At 32.9% G+C, this 19,883-nt stretch overlaps 1 protein-coding gene across 4 annotated transcripts in view; it reads left to right on the top strand.

The window, feature by feature from the left end:
* Positions 1-19,883, top strand: part of LOC128203121 (N-acetylated-alpha-linked acidic dipeptidase 2-like) — a 162,843-nt gene that overhangs the window by 12,222 nt on the left and 130,738 nt on the right. The window contains exon 1 of one of the 4 annotated variants that reach the window (XM_052904397.1): positions 7,240-7,409. The exons of 1 other annotated variant lie outside the window; for it this stretch is intronic. In XM_052904397.1, coding sequence (XP_052760357.1) covers positions 7,348-7,409 — 62 coding nt within the window. In that variant the 5' untranslated portion in view covers positions 7,240-7,347. Of the gene's footprint in view, positions 1-7,239; positions 7,410-10,727; positions 10,778-19,739; positions 19,817-19,883 lie in introns of those variants that run through there. 2 more of the 4 variants (XM_052904402.1, XM_052904399.1) reach the window with 2 other exon arrangements.

The following is a 19,883-nucleotide window of genomic DNA, read 5'->3' as shown; positions in this document are numbered from 1 at the left end:
TAGAGTTTCCACAGGGCACGGAATTATACAGCAAATGCAACAGACGTGCGAGAACAGATTGTGTTGTTCATATTTTTAAGGGAAAACAAGACACTCAGAATCAGGATTGAGGACTTGCAATTACTGTTATAATGAGTGGTCGAGTGGAATACGTGCCCGCTATTTATCGTAATCTCCTATAAAATCTCAAGAAAGACGCACTTTCTAATTTTTGTCAATGTTAAGGACTCAGGAGGCTCTTAAGGACTCAAATAGGGATTCATATCAGTTCCAATATCTATATAAAAACCTGTATGTATATTTTATCATTTTGTAGAAGAAAAAATTATTGTAGCCTAACTGTTATCAATTCCAGCCATGAGTTATTTATTGCAGTTGAAATAAAATAACTGCATGCACACACCAATATTTAAAAAAATTCAAGTGTGTAACTCTGGCATAAAAAGCTATTGATTTATATGTCCTTGTTTTACACATTACAAAAATAATTAGAGAGTACAGGCAACATAAACTTGGCAATACAGAATCATTTAACAGAATAATAATTCAGTTTCTGTTGAAAAAATAGTTTGAAATGAACTTGCATTATATTTATTATAAGATTATTGTGTAATATAATTTTGCATTTACAGATACAATATTTCTGAAAATTTCATATCAATATTCTGAATGTTTAACAATTCTACCTAAATACGCGAACACAAAAGTACTTACTTCTCAATAAATGCATGATAAAATGAATGTTATACAGGCTTATTATCCGAAAAACACATTCTAGTGAAAGTAGAATATGATATACGAGAGAATTAAAGAGTACAAAAAACGTAAAATGTGCTTAAAAACGAATTCTGTTGATAAGTAAATAACTGAAAATGAATAAATGTTATATATTTTACAGAAAGCATTCCAAGTTCTTACGTATTACAAATTCCATTATAATCATTTGTGATATACATCAACATTTTGCAAATAAACATCAACAATTGTAATATAAGGAGGACATTCTGTAGATTTCTTGGCGGTATCTGGTTTTCAGAGAAAACGCTTCACTGCAGCGTGTTGGCAGTTGATCGAAATTTAGAGTGAGCGAGCGAATTAAATTCAAACATAAAACAGGAATATGTCTTTTATTCATGAATTCCTATCCTATAAATAATAGTTACTATGGATACCATTACTGACATAGATCCCGATAGCAGTTCCTGTATGGCGGGAATAGATAGTGGGTAAGCATTTACCGATCAATTCCATTTAATGAGTGATCGAACATTAACACATTGAGATAGGCAGTCATCTTGTAAAGTTATTAAGTATTTTGAACAAATTGAGACAACTTTCTTCATACTTTGGTTATAGTTTTAATTCCGATGAATGTACCGTTCCGAAACACGATAGTTACAAATGCTGATCTATATATAGTTTATAACGAATATTGTTTGAAACCGACCAATGTTGGATAATGCATTATTTGGCTATTCATGAAATTAAGTTAGTTAATTGATGATATTGTGACAAACAACAACAGAATCAAGCCATTTAACTAGCGATGGAATAACCCGAACACTGCTAAACCCTTAAAACGAAAAGGTATAAAACATGACACGCCATGACACAAATGAAAACTTCTCACGTCAAGCATGAATGTAAGGCTTGTCCTGCATGCGATAATGCAATTTTCTTTTAGAGCTGAAGCTGTAACAATTACATTAAATTCACAGAAATACGCATCCATAATTTTAGTTATCCTTGCCGTATGACTATAATATTTTACACAATAATTCCCTGATTTAGGTATGGTTTGAAACTTTATGCGTTTTTAATTTATATTCATCTGAAATATGGTTCGGTAAACGCTTGTGAAATGTCAAACATTTACGACATTCATTTGTGTTTTTAATGATACCAATGTATTAACTAACAATTTAGGTCAAATGCCTGTTGTATCATTGTATGTAGAATAATAGATTTATATGCAGCAATTGCAACATAAATAGATTGGAAGTATTCCCCTAACTAAATATATTTTGGAACAAATTATTTCTGCAATAACAAACTCCTGTTGGCTAAAACACTCAATTCATTTGAATTTCAAGTCTGGATGTCAAACAAATACTTTAAATTTCCAAACAAACACATCTGTTTTAAATTCATCAATAGTTTTCAATTACGGTCCCCATATCAGACAGTCAAAACAGACGATTTGCATACTATGGTCTGCGGAACATACTTGACTAGGTACCATATTGTCACCCGTTTGCACTTCCAATCGTTCACGCTATTCATGAGAGCATCGCATTTGTTTTGTGCAAATGAAGATTATACGTTTTTCCATTTAAAAAGGGATGTCATGTTTGTTTTAAGGGCTTTATGTGTACTGCACTTAACATTTTGATCAATTATGTTTTTAATAAGAAAGTCATGATATTGTAAAGAGTCATAGTCTTCACCATGGCGGATGAAGAGATAACCATAACAATAAAACACTTTATGATATTCACATGACGCGTGTCCTATCTACACACATTATAGTTGCCCGTACCTTGTGTCTCTACCCAGGGTGTTTCTTAATGTTTGAAAACTGTTGTTGTTCATATAGTGCTCAATAATTTAGTGTTACACTGATCAAAGCTGAAACTTCTGTATAACATATGGCCCTTGGCAACAACAGAATAGCTACCTATAATGTTACCAGGTTATCAGATGCCATGGATTTTTACAGCAAATGCAGCAGACCTCTGTCTGGTCGGCGAGTATGTTGGGCATAAGTCTCATCACAACACCGTTAAGGGAAAACATGACACTCAGGATCAAGTTTTGTTCTTTCGCAAACGGTTGTAATGCGTGGTCGAATGTTAACGTAGCCATCATTTAATTGTTGACACCTTGTATTACCGCTGAAGAAAAATACCCGTAGTTCTTACTGTTCAACTTTGAAATGAGTCTGTGTAATCATGCAACATTTCATATTTAAGTAAAATAAGGCCAACGTAGATGTAACGATATAAATACCACCTGTGAATAAATAATTACAATTACAATAACATAATTGTGTGAAAGTACATTTACCTAAGTCTATGACTCAAATAGCATTAACCATGTCTTTTGTGGATATCATTTCAATAATGAAAATCAGGGAGATAATTCAATGGATCATTTGTAACAAATTTAAAAACGTTGGCAATAGACTGAACATTCAATGTTGCTGATAAAGAAACAAATGTTTTTGTTTTGCAGTCCTGAAAAATAAGAGATAAAGTAAGATGGCGTAAAACTTACATTGACAAAATCATTGCAAATATGACAAACATATCAGTATGCAAACTGCAACTCAAATCAATGGAAAGAAACAATACATGTCCAAGATCACAATGGGCAACCGCCGGCACCGGAACTGTCATAATTGAGACGATGGACAGGAAATGCAAAGCCCAAAATAACCAAAAAGGAACAAGGAAAAATGTAATGTCCGGTATTAAGAAAAATGCATTATCTGCAAGAAATGTCAAAGTTTTGAAGTGTGTTGCGGAATAAAAAAATACATCAATAAAGTGCAAAATTAAAGCGACGATAGTGATTTTTGAGTTTTTTGTTGACACCATTTATCAAAAGAAAGAAAAGTCTATGCCGCTTAAAGTACCCTTGAAATATATTGCTTTCCCAGAATTTCCATGACAAATGCTACATATATATTGTCAAAAGACTATAACAATTATTTGACTTGATGAAGATTACAACAGTTACTTCAATTTCTCAACTACTTCCATTTGTGTGAGGTACAAAAACTGCCAAGCTAAATAAGCAATATGTTTATCAGCCCTTTTAAAGCCATATTAGCAGCAAAATTTGGTATTCCAGATATTGCGATATCTGAATTTGGCAATGCTATTCATCATGAGAACTTCAAATACAATATTTGAGAATGCTAAAGGTCAATGCAAGATCCCTTAGTTGCCGTTTGGGAGTATATGTCTTCTCCTCTCAATATTGGCTACACCAATGCATAATTATTAATAAAAGGGCAATTAATGTCTTTTCTGCCAGTGCAGAAAGTAAAACTGCATTCTCAGTGTAATTTTGCACAAAGACTTACATATGCATTTTCATTTCTTTATGACAGAAACGCTTCAAAATTTCCGAATTATATGAAGGTGTCTTAGCTAGAACACAGGCCTCTTATTATCGTGATCGTTAAGGTGTTGTGACTGAAAAGCAAACTGAGCGCTCGTATGTTGTAAAACCGGCGGATGACGCTTGTAAAATGCGTGACAGAAAACACCTCCTAAAACATAATGAGCACTTTGTTTCACAATAAGAGATTGACTTTAAAAGTAATCGCCAAACTGAAAATTCAGGACAACATGAACATTTCTCCCACCTCAGATAATTAGTTCCAATAATTTAAACATGCTAGAAATTCTTATCTTGCCCACGGGCAAAGATAAAATGCCCGTATGGAACTCCAATGGTCACCACATTGTAATTACCTCCCTTGTCGAGGATTCTCGTCTGAAGCATCATGGAAACCTTGTCGTATGGCAATATTTAGAACGCTAATTAATTATTTCTCGCTTCAAATGTCACCATAAAACAGTTTCACGCACCTTTCAAGAAAAAAATGCTTCACTCTCCTTAGAACTATTTAAAGGTCGATTTGACTATTCACATAATCTGAATTACTGACATGACAACCACAAATTATCGCATATCCATACGCCATTATTTTCAATAAGCACAAAAGAGTTCCAGCAAAAAAAACATTTTCATATTTTGTTTAACTGAGGTGGGAGAAAAAGCATCTACAATAGCCGCTCGTGTAAGATAAGACCTCGTTTCCGCAAAACACCTTATGTTCGGGTCGGAACGAACCTATCTTGCACTCTCGGCCATGGAAGACCCTTGTGACCCTTCGAACTTTGACAATACATATTTGTCACCACATGAAAATGTTCGCATACCACATTATACAACCAAGTCTGTAAATTAATAATTCAAAGCAGGTTTCTTTACATGGCAGACATATTAAACCCGAAGTGATTCTTTCTATGATTACCTCTATGTTGATGTGTTTTGTTTCACTTATAATTGCAATAATTTGGAAAAATGGAAAAAAGTGTTTCTTGATAACGAATGGTTCTCCTATGTTTTTTATTGTCGTCGAGTGAATTGAATTTAATAAGACATAAGTATTGTGAACTTTGACGTTTCTAGTCAACAATAGAAACTAATAAAAATAACGGTAAAAATGAATTCTCAAATTAATAAAATTAAATTGAAGAAGGAAGATGTTAAATTAGAAACGAAAACCAACAAACAATTTTAAACAAAGACATTTTATTTTTTTAAAGGGGAATGTTTTCACTGAGCTTGGTGTTTTAAATGTCCGCAAACATTAGTGAATGCGTTAGCAACCTATATGAGCACTATTCGTTATACAATCTGTAGAATATTTGTGTTAAGCGTGCATCGACTAGTTTAGTTGCCAACCTAACTAACTATTCCAAGGCGGAAGGGTTAGGATTATATTGATACAGCAAAATAAATTCACGATTGAGCATCTCTGTGTTGTGCATGTTGTTTGTGTCTCTCGTTCAGGATATATTTGGTCCCAGCTTTGTGCCGTCTTAAGTGGCCCTTTGCGTACATAGTTTAAGAACATGGTTTGTCCCAGCTGATTTTATGATATGTTTTAACATTTCTTTCAGCGTTAATTAGGCAGCGTTGGTCATACTTGATTAGGCAAAATATTGTATATTGTATTTATGAATGCATCGCTTTTCCGCTGATATAATTACTTACGTGACAGGAGACCGGTCCTGTTATATGTACTTCCTACAATCGGACCAATAGTATTAACATGTCAGATGAAATCCAGAGATCATGCATCTTAATTTGAATATTGTTTCGTCTGTCAAATGGGCTTTCATCTTTTAGGGAAAACACATGTTCGTAATAAAATGAGTGTGTACCAATTAATATCTCAAAGTATATTCAAATTATTCATACGTTTTCCAATAGAGTCTGATATCACGTTTACTAAATGGGCCATCGTAGGAAAACATTCATTGCTAGATAAAAATAATTGTCTATGAATCAATTGAAAAAAAGCAGAAAGTAATGATATTATTGATATGCTACTCGCCCATCAAAATGTTTATATGATACAGTGCGTGCAGATTGCCGATAAAATATTTTGACATTCATTTTGAGACTGTCTCAGGTAATGAATTAACAATCCATTTCCAATCATTATCCAATCCATGGGAAGTGTTGTGACAATGATAAGAATGGCACACTTCCTGATATTTGAATTTAAACTAGTTTGTTCTACGTACATTATGTTAGCTCTTCCATTGTGTCTCTCACGATGGTTCATTTTGAAATATTTGACTACAGGGCTTGATACAGTATTTAGACTTTTAATATTCGAACAAGTAACTTCCGTTACTCTACAAAAAACATAATTGTGTTTCCATATAATAAGTCCACTCGGCGACAGCAGACAAACGACGTATAATGCTTCTACAAAGGCTGGAATTTTCGAATAAAGATTGTTTTGTGCATATATCTCATTAAAAACCGCTAAAGAAAAACAAGACACTAAGACTTTATAAGTGTTGTAGTAGGTGGTCGAGTGGTTTACATCCACCTTTCTGGGGCACCTTTTATTATCTTTCCATCAAGAAACACATTCTACTTTCTATCCAGGTAAAGCTCAAAGGAGATTCAGCTTCATAATGTGTCTGTCATATGCGATATATTGGTAAGTTATTCTCTGTTAATTCAATTTGAAACAGAGTTTCATGATTACAATGCACTATGATTTGGCATAAACAATAACAATATACCTGAAGAATTCAGATAAATATATTCAACATTTACCATTTCCACCTGAACATGTGATCTATGTTTTCAATTTAAGCACAATGTGAATACACTTACATAAATATTAGATATACAGACTTGTTATCCTTTTAAGTATTTATGTATCATTAATGCTAACATCATGTTGACGAATTAAGTGACTAATCAATTAAAGTGTTCTGTTAATTAGCGTTCACAATAAATAAAAAAATAAATATTACTACACAGAACGTTCCAAGAACATACCACAATTCTCAGTGTAAAACATTTATCGTATACAACATCATAACGCGAATGTGCATAAACAATCATAACATCAGGAGGAAATTCTGCAGATGACTTGGCAATATCTAGTTTTCAGAGAATATACTTCACTGCAGAGCGTTGGCAGTTGTTTGCAGTGTTGAGTGATTAAACATATTAAGTTCGAACATAATATAGGAATATATCTGGTTTACAAGAATAATATTTCTTTAAAGAGTTAACATGGATGTCGTAACTGATGCAGACAGCGAGCGCAGCTCGAGCACTACTGGAATAGTTAGTGGGTAAGTGTGTTTTCTACATTCCCTTCAGTGTTTGTTTTAAATTCTTGTTGTATGCTGCATTTTCATCCTTCATATGAAATATACACAACATTTGCAAATTGCGGTTAATTATATTCTGGTCCTCGGTATTACAAAATGTATTTTGGGGGCTAAATTGTCACTGTAGTTTCAATGATTCTATTGGTAGAATAAAAACAGTACAAAGTACATTACGTATTAATTAGTTCACACATTTAACACAGTGATATAGGTAAAAACTTACCTTTCATCATTGATATTTTGTATCTTCTGCATATTTACATGGCAATCGGTTAAAATGTATGAATACATGGAAAGCATTTGAGCAGTTGATGTCAATAAATTAATAAAACAAGTGTCAACTAAATTTCTAAAGAATATCTTATGTATGAAAATGTACATAATTGTGCTAATACGCATGTATGAATACATTTGCTATGTATAGGTCATTTATAAACAATATCAGATGATAATCTAATTAAAAACGCCTGCATATGCAATTTGATGTATTTACGTATGCTATATGAAAAGAGTTCTGTTTGTAAATATGACAGGTGTAAAAACAATGATTAGTCTAAATGTTGAGCATGAAAAAAGAAAAGTGCGATTACACCGTTGCTATGAGATGTTGACAATGGTTCACTAATGTTCTAACAGTCAATGAATACTTTCAAAAACAAAATTGCTGTTTTTATACTTTAAATATTGTTTGTACTCCGATTTATGTACTTTACGAAATATGCGTTCTTTAGAAATGCTTAACTATATAAAAAACAATAAATATTAATTGAAACTGATAGATATAAGATAATTCTAATGTGTTGCATTTCGGAAAATATGTAATTTAATTAATAATATAGTCAAGTACATGTACAAAATGAAGGCATTTTGCACGCAATGGCAAGATCTGCATTACATATAACAATACAAAATGACACGATAAGACACTTATGACAGTTAAACATGCAAACAATGCGGTATGGACGTGTCTTGGGGGAGACAATACACTTGGCTTGCGTAATAATAGAAAATTGATATAACACGTGAAACATGACAACAACAAAAACGTGTCGATAGTTTAATTTAATTGTCCTCTGAAATAACGGACAAATAATATAACGCGTCAAAAAATACTATGGACGTGTCTTGCGGGAGATAATACAATGCTTTTATCAGTAATGGACAATTAATATAACACGTGACAAATGCAACCACGATGTGTCTTGCAGGCGAAAATACAATTGTCTTATGCAAAAACGGACAATTAATATAAAACCTCAGAAATGCAGTTCGGGCGCGTCTTGTGGGCAATAATGCAATTGACATGCGCAGTAATACTGCTAGACGTGGAACATAATACGTCAGAAATGTAGTATGGACGTGTCTTTTGGGCAATAACTACCAATTATTGTTTATGCGAAAAGCTACAGAAACAATCTCAGTAGCAAAAAGTTTAAACATAAACCCGGTTTAATGGCACTGGGTAAACGCCAAAGACATAGAACATAAAATCATGAAAGAACAGCATAAAACTCAACAAACAGAACATTGCATACATACTATATATAAAAAACTAGGTATGTTTATCAAGGATTGTTAGGTACCGCATTGGCACGGTCAGTAAAATGTAAATTTACTTGGGGGTTAAACCAGTTTGTGTGCACAACCTCACTCTTATCCAAACAATCTTAAAATCTAATGCAGTATATGTATCTGTTCTTTTATAAATACTGATATCATGTCTGTAAAACGGGCTTTAGTTGTACCAAATGGGCCGTTGTAGGACAACATTCATTGCTTAAGACATAAGAAGTGTCTATACATCAATTGCTGATTTATACATATATCCTCGCCTATCAAAATGATTGTAGCACATAGGACGTATAGCTTGCAGAATAATATTTTCCCGCTTGCTTTAAATTTTTATCCTCTATAAATGCCATAAACATTATTGTAAAGACCTCGCTGTCCTCACCGTGCAGGATCCGGTGATAATCAAGAATGGCACATTTAAAGATATTCACATATACGTATTGTTCTACCCATAATGGTTCCCTCACCTGGCAATACACAGGCCTATATTTTAGTATTTGACTACTGGACTTATCCCTGCAGTATTTAAATTTCAGCATTACGATATTCAAATTAATAACTTCGTTAATCCTATTAAATATTGTTGGTGTTGAAATGTAGCTACGCCACTTGGTGACAGCAGACAAGCTACGTATCATGATGCTCAATGTTATCAATGTTCTTTCAAGTTGCTACAAGGGTTGGAATTTAGACCAAATGCAGAAGGTCTCCGTCAGTAGAGCCAGAAAATATTGTAGTGTCTCATCACAGAACCCTCAACGAATAACGAGACACAAATAAACCGGTTAGTAAGACGTCAATAACTGTTGTTATGAGTGACCGAGTGATATACGTAGCCACATTTCAACGTGAAACAGATTTTGATAACTTCTCAAGAAATATGCACGTACTACTTTCTATCCAGGATAAGGACTCAAGAAGAATTCATATCAGTTTGCAAACGTGTCTTTACAACCAAGACTATGATTTTAAGAATTGATCGTGAATTACAAAATATAGAAAGTAAACGCAAAATGAGTTCGGTCATTCAGCATAATTTGAAAACAGCATATTTAAGTTTGTGTTGAAATAGTCGTTTTAAATGGGTTTTTTTCTTTTATTCGACGTAATGGTATGATGTAAAGCTTTTAGAATGATTAAAATGTAATATAATTTGGCATTCACAGATCTTTCATACGACTTCAGATTAATATTTTCAACCACTTTCAAAGAACAGATGAATACCCATTTGTTGACTTGTCAATATATCCAAGATATGATAACACTGAATGAATATGAGATATACATAATTATCACCCTAAAAATTTGACCATGACTTTTACATTTCATTACATAATAGTATTCTCTTAATAATTGTGATCAATGTATATATGCTATACAGTTTGCACAAATCGCGCCAAGTACATACGTACAGCAATTCTCAGCATAAAACAAATCGCGATATACTACACCATAATGCAAAAATGCATCAACAATCATAATATTAGGAGGAAATTAAATGGAATTGTTGGCAATATCTCGTTTTTAGAGAAACCTTTCACTGCAGAGCGCTGGCAGTTTTCTGACGTTTTATTGGGTGCTTGAAGGAATTCAGTTGGAACTTAATGTAGGAATATGTCTTATTTTCAGTAATTCTATTTCAATAAATAAGAGATGATATGGATAACATTGTAGACATTGTAGACAGAGATTCCGAGCGCAGTTGGCGGGAATAGTTAGTGGATAAGCATGTGCTTAATGGATACAATGCCTTCAAGGTGTGTTGATAATGTGGTTGTATGTTGCATTTTTCGAATTTTACAGACACTATATATGCCTATCCTCACGGTGATAAATTATATTCTGGTCCTTCGTGATCGTCAAATGTAGTTTCATAAACATATCTAGTTGTTTATACATAGTATGTATGCACTGTGCTGCTTGTGGAATGTTGTGCTGTTCTTCCATGTCTCTAGTTTGTGATGTAATGTTCTTTGTCTTTGGCGTTTACCCAGGGCCATTAAACCGGGTTTATGTTTAAACTTTTTGCTATTGAGCTTGTTTCTGTAGCTTTTGCATAAATATGAATTATGAATGTTTGATAATGAAGATAAACTGTGTTACGGATATATCTTTAAACTGATGAATGTAGGATGTGTATTTATGTTCCATTTCGGTGCTTAAGGTCAGTTCATTATATCCATGTCATCAAGACATTTTACACATGATGGCATATGCCGAAAACCACTTAATCCTAATATCGACTAGTAATACAACATGGCATCACAAGACACTAATAATAATCTAACATATCAGTATGCAGAATAAACGTGTCCTGCATGCGGTAATTTTCGTGCACAGCCATAGACAATGAATATAACTAGCAGAAAAACAAATGAATTTACACTTATACTGGTATGATAAGTGTAGAGTGTTACGTACGTTTGTTCATACATTATTAAGACGGCAGATATTGTAGGATAATGCAATTTTATGATAGAGTTTAACAACTGTATTCGTGTAAAATAAATTTCATACAAATACTTATGTACATGATTAATATTCCATGGCAACCGACTTTTATATTTCAAAAGAAAGGCTGATTTTACTATAAAATGATATCTCAATACTGTTCTAATTCCGAAGTGACTCTTATTATCCCTTACGAATACGATTTAATTGTTCTGATTATTGTTTGTACGAGCATTTGCATTGACGACAAACGTTGTAGTCAAAACCTCCCCCTTTCCTATCGTACCGATGGCTATTGTTTTGTCTAGACAATGTCTTGATAGTGCCGGTTCTACTAGTGCTACCAGAACCTGAAGTTCTTTCATAGAACAACTTTGAAACGCATTTCACATCCAAAATTATAACAAAACAAAATTCCTCAACTTAAAGGATAATCACATCATAGTTTACTAACACCACATTATTTAGACACATACTACACAGACTAGTAATTAGACTGCAGTTGAATGGACGCCAATATTAGTCTGTCACACAAAGGCGTACCTTATATTAAAATTAAAGCGACGTTGGTTTAAATGTGCGCAGTGCCTCTGGCAACATGCATACATTGTTTCATTTGGATATCAAGATCAGTTTTGAAGTCTTGTCCAAGATTTAAGTGTATGCACGGCGACGACTCATACGAAGAAATCAGGGCTACAAATATACCTTCGAAAACAGGTGCCTAAGTATATCGGATAATATACCTTGTAAAATACCTGTTTGTTTTCCATGAACATAATGTTAATATGACCGATGTCTAACCAATGCCTGTTGCATTGTAGTTTAAAAGTACATATTTGTATTTCCTTTCAATTACGTTATTCATATGAAGGCATCGAGCTCCATGTGATATCATTACTGGTGCTTTGCCCTCTGATTAGAAGAAAATTCAATATCGCCTAGACTCTGACTTATTGTAAATACAATATTAGTTGAAGAAAGCAAAAAGGGTATTTTATATTCCGTCTGATGCCGCTTCTGTTTACACCCTGAGCCATTGTAGGAGGACTGGTTGTCTATAAATAAAATGTGATGTAAATGTAGATCATTTAATTTTATTTTGTAAAATAAAGACTAATACCAAGTTTGTTGAAGTGGCTTTAATAGTATTACATCCGGCGTCGTAAGAAATCATTCCTCGTTTGAGATACAAGGATTTGCAGATTCAAAAATATATAATATGTTTGTTCAATTTAGAAGACATATAATAAAGCTGACATAATATAGGGCGTTAAGTATTTAGACATATGCATTTTGTCTGTTTCCCAAGTAATAGTCAGGACACTGTAAATATGCAACTGCGTGTATCTTTGTCGAGCACAATGCAGTGATAATTATACGAGAAGGCGCACTTCATGATATTCACATGTAACCTGGTTGTCTACAAATATTGGCAATTTACAATATTCAATGTTGTAAGTTTCGTTACTCTACATACCATCTTTATTTATACATACTTATGTGAAAAACTACAGAAAAAGGCACAGTAGCAAAAAGTTTAAACAAAAACCCGGTTTAATGGCACTGGGTAAACGCCAAAGACATAGAACACAAACACAAAAACAAACACAAACAAGAAACATGGAAGAACAACACAAAACTCTACAAACAGCATAGTGCATACATTCTATATATATAAAAAACTAAGTATGTTTATCAAGGATTGTTAGGTACTGTCATGGAACGGTCAGTAACGGTCTGGGGGTTTCAAACAGTTTAAGTGCAGAAACCTCATTCTTATCCCAACAATCCTAGATAAAGAAAAAAACGTTAAAGGTAAATCTTATTAAAGCATGTAATAATACACGTCCTCATTATTCTTGTCTTAATATATATACTCATTGTAAAGGGATATGAAAATACAAGTTGTAAAAAATGTATAATTCACCATTTCTTCACATCCATCAATTATGATTACACATTCTACGGAAAATGGTTTTTAAATTACTTGTTCAGAAAATGATGGAAATGATGGTCATTTTTTCAATAGCTAAATGTAGAATTTATGCATGTTAATCATATGGATGCATTTTGTATTCCACTAAATGGAATAATTCATTACAATAATCGAATAACCATCAATGAATTTAAAATTAATCTTTTTACGAAAGCAATATTTTTCATCATTAAATAGTTTAGTTTGTTTGTGGCGAAACATTTGATAAAATACTGTGAACCATATAATTTTGTTGAACAAGTATCAAAAGCAATATTCAACAGTTGGGAAAAGGCCAGGAGTTTCATCTTGAAGAACACCATAGTTGGTTAGGTAAAACTGTTCGTATTATTTGATTAGATATTCATCCATGTAAGACAAATATATAAAACCATTAAAATGCATTAACTATATTGGTACATTGTTTTTGCCACATTTTGCATATAATCGTTTCTTTACATATATTCGATATATATTGAATTTAATTTAGTTCATTTAAATGAGATTGCTTTCACTTAACCTTCACCAGAACGCGGTCACATATAAACTATTGTTTCCAAAATAGCTGCATTAGACGGAATGGTGCGTTATTCTTGACACTACCGTAAAATAGCAATATAAAGATGCAGTTTGTCTGCAGGTGTCTGTTTTCCATGCAATCAGTCAAAATAAAATGAAAAGATGTTCTTTTCATTTATTATCTTAAAATATATAACTCAAAACTGCTAGATGAGTAAGCTTTATAACCTGTTTGATGTTTTTATATTAAATTATGCAGTTTCATTTTTGGCATTGGTCTGTTTGGAAAGGGCTAGGTGTTACATCTTGAAGAACCCCTTGCCAGTCAACCACAAAGATTGGTTAAGAAAAACATTTTTCATGTTATTTGTTGAAGTATTCAAACATGTAAGACATCGATATGAAATTATCATTATCTGTAAAATTATTTGTATACGTTTTTGGTTCAGTATTTACATATTTTTATTTCTTTATATACCGTCGGTTTATATTTAATTTAATTTAGTTTAATTCAATCCGAGTGTATAAACTTTATCTTCTAACAACGCGGACACATATGTTACTGTTATCAAACAAGTTTTATCAGATAGAATGATGTGTTATTCTTGCCATCATTATAAAAGAGCAAATACAGATACAAATTATTGGCAGCCGTCTGTTTCGATGCATTCAATCCAAGCTAAATGAAAGGATTTTCTTTTCTTTTTATTTCTCATCTTAAAATGAATAACGCATAATTGCAGATATAGTTCTTGGGTAAGCTGTATAACATGGGTGATGGTTTTGCTAAATTATGCAATTTTGTTTTTGCTTGGGTTCATTTTTTATTAAAATAATGTTTCATTTGCATTTGCTAAATTGTAGAAGGAAGAATATATATATATAGATATATATATATTGTCGGTTTATACAATTTGACTGGATAATTATCTGGATTGTTCCAATATTTCCATTTAAGGAAGATCTTTGTTTTAACAGAATGATTCACATGTATGCAGCAATTGCTTCTTAGTTTAAACTCCCTATTTCATAAATGCCTCCTTACACGTCATAAGATGGATGTTGTGCCATGCATGCCATAATTCAATAAAAGAATACTCGTGCAAGGCTATATACAATGGATACAAGTGGACGAGAAAGTCGGGATTCACTTACAATACCGTCTTAATTTAATAATATAGAAATAAATTGCAATCGATTTTCTGAAACAAATTACGTGTAAACCGTTCCTTAATGGTACACATACACAACCGAAATACAACTGGATATTTTATTTGATACGCTTATAATTATTATATGATAATGATTAGGTGTTTTATTTACATGATTCATGATCATATAAAATAATGTTTTCTGTAATGCTCGTGAAATAAAAATATATATTTCACGGAAATCAACAAATATCCATTTTTCTTTTATATTCTCGAAAACTACCTAAGATTACTTTTGCATTTCAGAGAAACTAATAGTTTTTATTCGTAATATAAAATCGGTTAAATAGTGATTAATTTCAAATTGAAATACAATTGGACACATATGTATTTGCCTCGGTTGTAACCGAGAGTGATTGTATAATTTAATATACGGCATTTAATCTGTTATTGATGAAGCAGAAAATGGTATGACATTTGCCATTAAACTGAGAGCGAGAACCATCATTCGGAACTCCTCGTCCATTTTTTTCAAAAACAACCTCGGATGTATTTGGACGGTTTACATACTAAAAAGAGGTACGTTTAAGTCCGCCGCAAGTAGATCGCCTAGTGATTTTATTTAGCAGTTAAACTTTATGACTTTACTCTAGGAAATCTTAATTATGTTTGCAATAATATACTTCACTGGCAATCAGTTTAAACTTAGATCAATAAATACAGTTCTAAAACACTACATTTCTAAAGTGATTTAATAAAAAAAAATACGAACTACTTTAACTGATGTACCGGCATACATCCGAGGTTGTTTTCGAGAAAAAAAAATGGCCGAGGAGTTCCGAATGCGAGAACCATGCGTTAGTACTTTTCATTGGCAAATGTAATTCCGTTTCATCATAATACAGGCACACTGCTTCATGTATTTATAAATGCTAAACAAAGGTAGCTTACCTATCCCTAGTCCAAATAATTGTACGTTGACGGATTTTTTTACGTTTTTTGATATGGCAAATCCTTTATGTCCCGATCGAGATTCCGGGTTGAAGCCTATTGGGTCTATAAAATATCATAAAAACATAGAATATTACCAGATAATGTTATTTTTTATTAGTTCCGTACACAAAAAATAAATATCCAACGAATAATTATGAGTATGATGGGTTTTATTTTATTTCATTCTGTCAAAACGTAATGATAATACATGAAAGGCACCTGCAAGACTGCAGTCCACAGTTTTACAAATATCAGAATACTTCGGCAATGGCCGAGTTGTCATGATTGTATTTACGAGGTCTATTTCAAAGCTTGTCGGATGTGGCCGAGTAATTATGATTGGGTCGAGTTGTTCCGCTTGGCATAATTGTTGTCTGTGACAGTCAAGTTTCGTTTTATTGGAAAGGTAAATCATGTGTTTTAAAGCATTTAATGCTTGTTTTGTGCAAAATAGCTTTGAACGTACATGGTAAAATATTAATATAAACCTTTATTATCCATTCAAAACATAAAATACTTCACTAAATACAATTTCAATATTTGTTTCAACCCCCCGGTTTTGGCACAAACCCGTTTAGACGTTTGGGATTGTAAGAATCCAGTTTAACACGTCTATTAATTTAGACTAACCTATCCTATGACCAGTATAGTACTTGGAACACCTTAAGTATGAACATGGGACTGATTCCGACTAATGATGGCTCCGATCAGCTGGAAATGATATCGTTGTTAAATTAAATCACAGCTTAATTGCAATTTTTAAAAGCTCATTTTCTTTCGATCGAACTTTGTTGGCCTTGTATAAGATTCCTGAAATCCAAATTTGAACTGGATTATTTTCTATAGTGCATTGGATTTTAATATGTTGTTTTCTCATTAGGGTCTTAAGTATTGTTCAAGGCATTATGAAACCCTTTGCAGGCCTAAATACAATTACCAGATCAATGAAATAGGACAACTAGAAATAATTTCAATTATTGGATTCTATTCGGGAAGACTTGATATAATCCGATTCCGTCTTAATGCAATTCAGCAAATTTGTCCTGATTTACGATTAAACAAGGCCTAAATGACAAACTCATTAGAGTTAAATTCAAGCAGAGCCCAGGTACTAAAGTACAATAGAAACAAGGAAACATAATGAAATCGAAACATGCATACCAACATACAGCTTTCCTAATCCATTATAGGTCGATACTTTATAAGCAATTTTAAGACTTAGTGAACTCCCCAAGTCGATAAGCAAACTATTAACAGATCAAGATAACTGGATGCATGATTGGTCTGTTCGTTGTGTGTGGATGTCGTATGCATTTTAGTCAATGTTTGTTAGGCCTTGCACCTTTAAACATGGTATTTTTGTATAAAGTGTTGCTTTTGATCTAACTCCCTGTACTTTCCGTTGCATTTCACTTAATTACTAAAGAATGTTTGCAAATAATAGTTCGATTACCACCATAGCAAATTCAGCGCAACAACTTCGGCTTAAAATATGTTTTGATACTTTAGATTTAAGAGCAGACATCAATATGGCATTACTATACCATAGTTGATTTATTTTAAACAGGTTCCATTTTCAATGTAAATAATTCGATGTTAACGAGCGTTGGGTCGTGTAATTTAAAAAATATCTGTATGAATCTATTGACAAAATATGACTATGACCATGACACATGTATTATGTGTGGACACTATGATAATAATGTACATAATCACTAAATGCAAACAATGCTTAACACAATGATATGATAAACACAAAATATCAATTCCTATTGGGTTATATCGTAGATTTAAGGCACACTAAATCACATTTTAATTCTGCATTTTTAGGAAAACGTATGTCCATGCAGGCACATGGGATTTGCGTCTCGACGACGCATTATGCATTCACGTCTATTCCATTAAGTGTTTGGCAATGAAATATTATCTGACACTTTGTCGTACGTTTGTACCTCCATTCGTTTATCTTTTTCATGTAAGCATCACATGTGTTGTGATATGATTAATTACTCGGCTGGCGACTTGTCATTTGATTAGAAATGGAAAATACGTACCGCCTTAAATCGCAAACTACCAGAAAGACAAGAGCATACTTACATATACGAAGGCTACTTCGCCCATTAATTCGGCTTCGCCATTGTAGGGAAAAACACATTTTCATAACGATAAAATAAAATCGATGTCAAAGCAGATTGTTTATTGATTTAATTTTTAAAATAATGGATTTTACGACGCTTTTCTGCTGACCTGAATCACGTTGAGTGCGGCGTGTAAGCACGTATCCGGCGAGACCGCTTTAAATATGTTTCCGAAAATAAAGAGGCAGTATATTGTTAAGATGTCATAGTCCTCATCGTGAAGGATTTAGTGATACTCAGTAAAGTTGCCACATGGCACGGAATTGAACAGCAAATCCAACAGAGGTTTGTCTAATGTGCGTCAACAGAATGTGTTGTTCATATGTTGTAAAAATACACTGAAAACTACCAGTCCAGCTGTTTTGATGCACAGCAGACAAGGGCAATGCACTAGAGACTAAATACGTGTTAACACCATATACACACACTCAACACACAACCGTTAAGGGAAAAAGACACCTATAATCTGAATTGAGGACTTCAGTTACCTGTAAAATGAGTCGTCGAATGGGATACGTTTCCGCCACTTATCGTTTGGATATCTTCTATAAGCACTCCATAAAGATGCATGTTCTACTTGTTATCAATGTAAGGGACTTAATAGGGATCCATATCAGTTTCAAAATGTGGCTGTACAATCAGCCGAAAGTTTATTGTTGAGTAAAGTAAAATCATTGTAAATAAAACGATATAAATTCAACCTTTAAGTTAATGATTACAATAGAAATAAAATAACTGCATGAACACAAATCTATTTAAGAGTATTCAAGAATATACATTTTCATTAAAAAACGAATAATTTACAGGCGTTGGTTTTACAAATTACAAAGACAATCAAAGAGTACACGGAACATAAACGTAGTCGTACAGCATAATTAAACAGAAGAATAAAGCAGTTTCTGTTGAAAAATTGTTTCAAATGAACTTGCATAAACCGAGATATTGGTAAAACGTTTTCTGTAAACTCAATGATAAGAAGGCTTATATAAGATTACAGTGTAAAATATTTGGCATTTACAGGTACAATATTTCTGTGGATTTCAGATTATATTTTCAACGTTTACTAATTTTACCTTAACATGCGAACACTATGAGAGAGTATTTAAGAGTACAGAAAAAATAAAGTGACCGAAAAATGAATTATGTAGATAAGCATAAAAAATATGTAGATGTTATACATTTTACACAAAACATTCGAAGTACTTACGTATTGCAACTTTCAATATAAAATATTTGTGATACACAACACCTTATTGCATTGCGAGGGGTGAAAGCGAAAAGGTTCTATCTGCTTCTTTATTTAATGTCACTTAGAACCTTTTCGCATTCACCCCTCGATTGGTTAATCAACGATCATGATATCTGGAGAACATTTCTTGGCAGAGAAAACACTTAACTGCAGAGCATTGGCAGTTGATTGAAATGTTGAGTGAGTGCACGAATTCATTTTAAACATAATAGAGGAATACAGCTTTGAATTCTAATTCTAACAATAAAAGTCTAGATGGATACCATTACTGACAGAGACCCCGAGTGCAGTTCCAGCACGGCGGGAATAGTTAGTGGGTAAGGAGTTATTGATAAGTTCCATAGTGCTCGAAAATTTATGTCATTTTCCATTTTTCCGAAATTT

Source organism: Mya arenaria, chromosome 9 (genome assembly GCF_026914265.1).
Source record: "Mya arenaria isolate MELC-2E11 chromosome 9, ASM2691426v1".
NCBI classification, from domain to species: domain Eukaryota; kingdom Metazoa; phylum Mollusca; class Bivalvia; order Myida; family Myidae; genus Mya; species Mya arenaria.
Note: the sequence above shows the minus strand (reverse complement) of the source record. Positions and strands in the feature narration are given on the sequence as shown.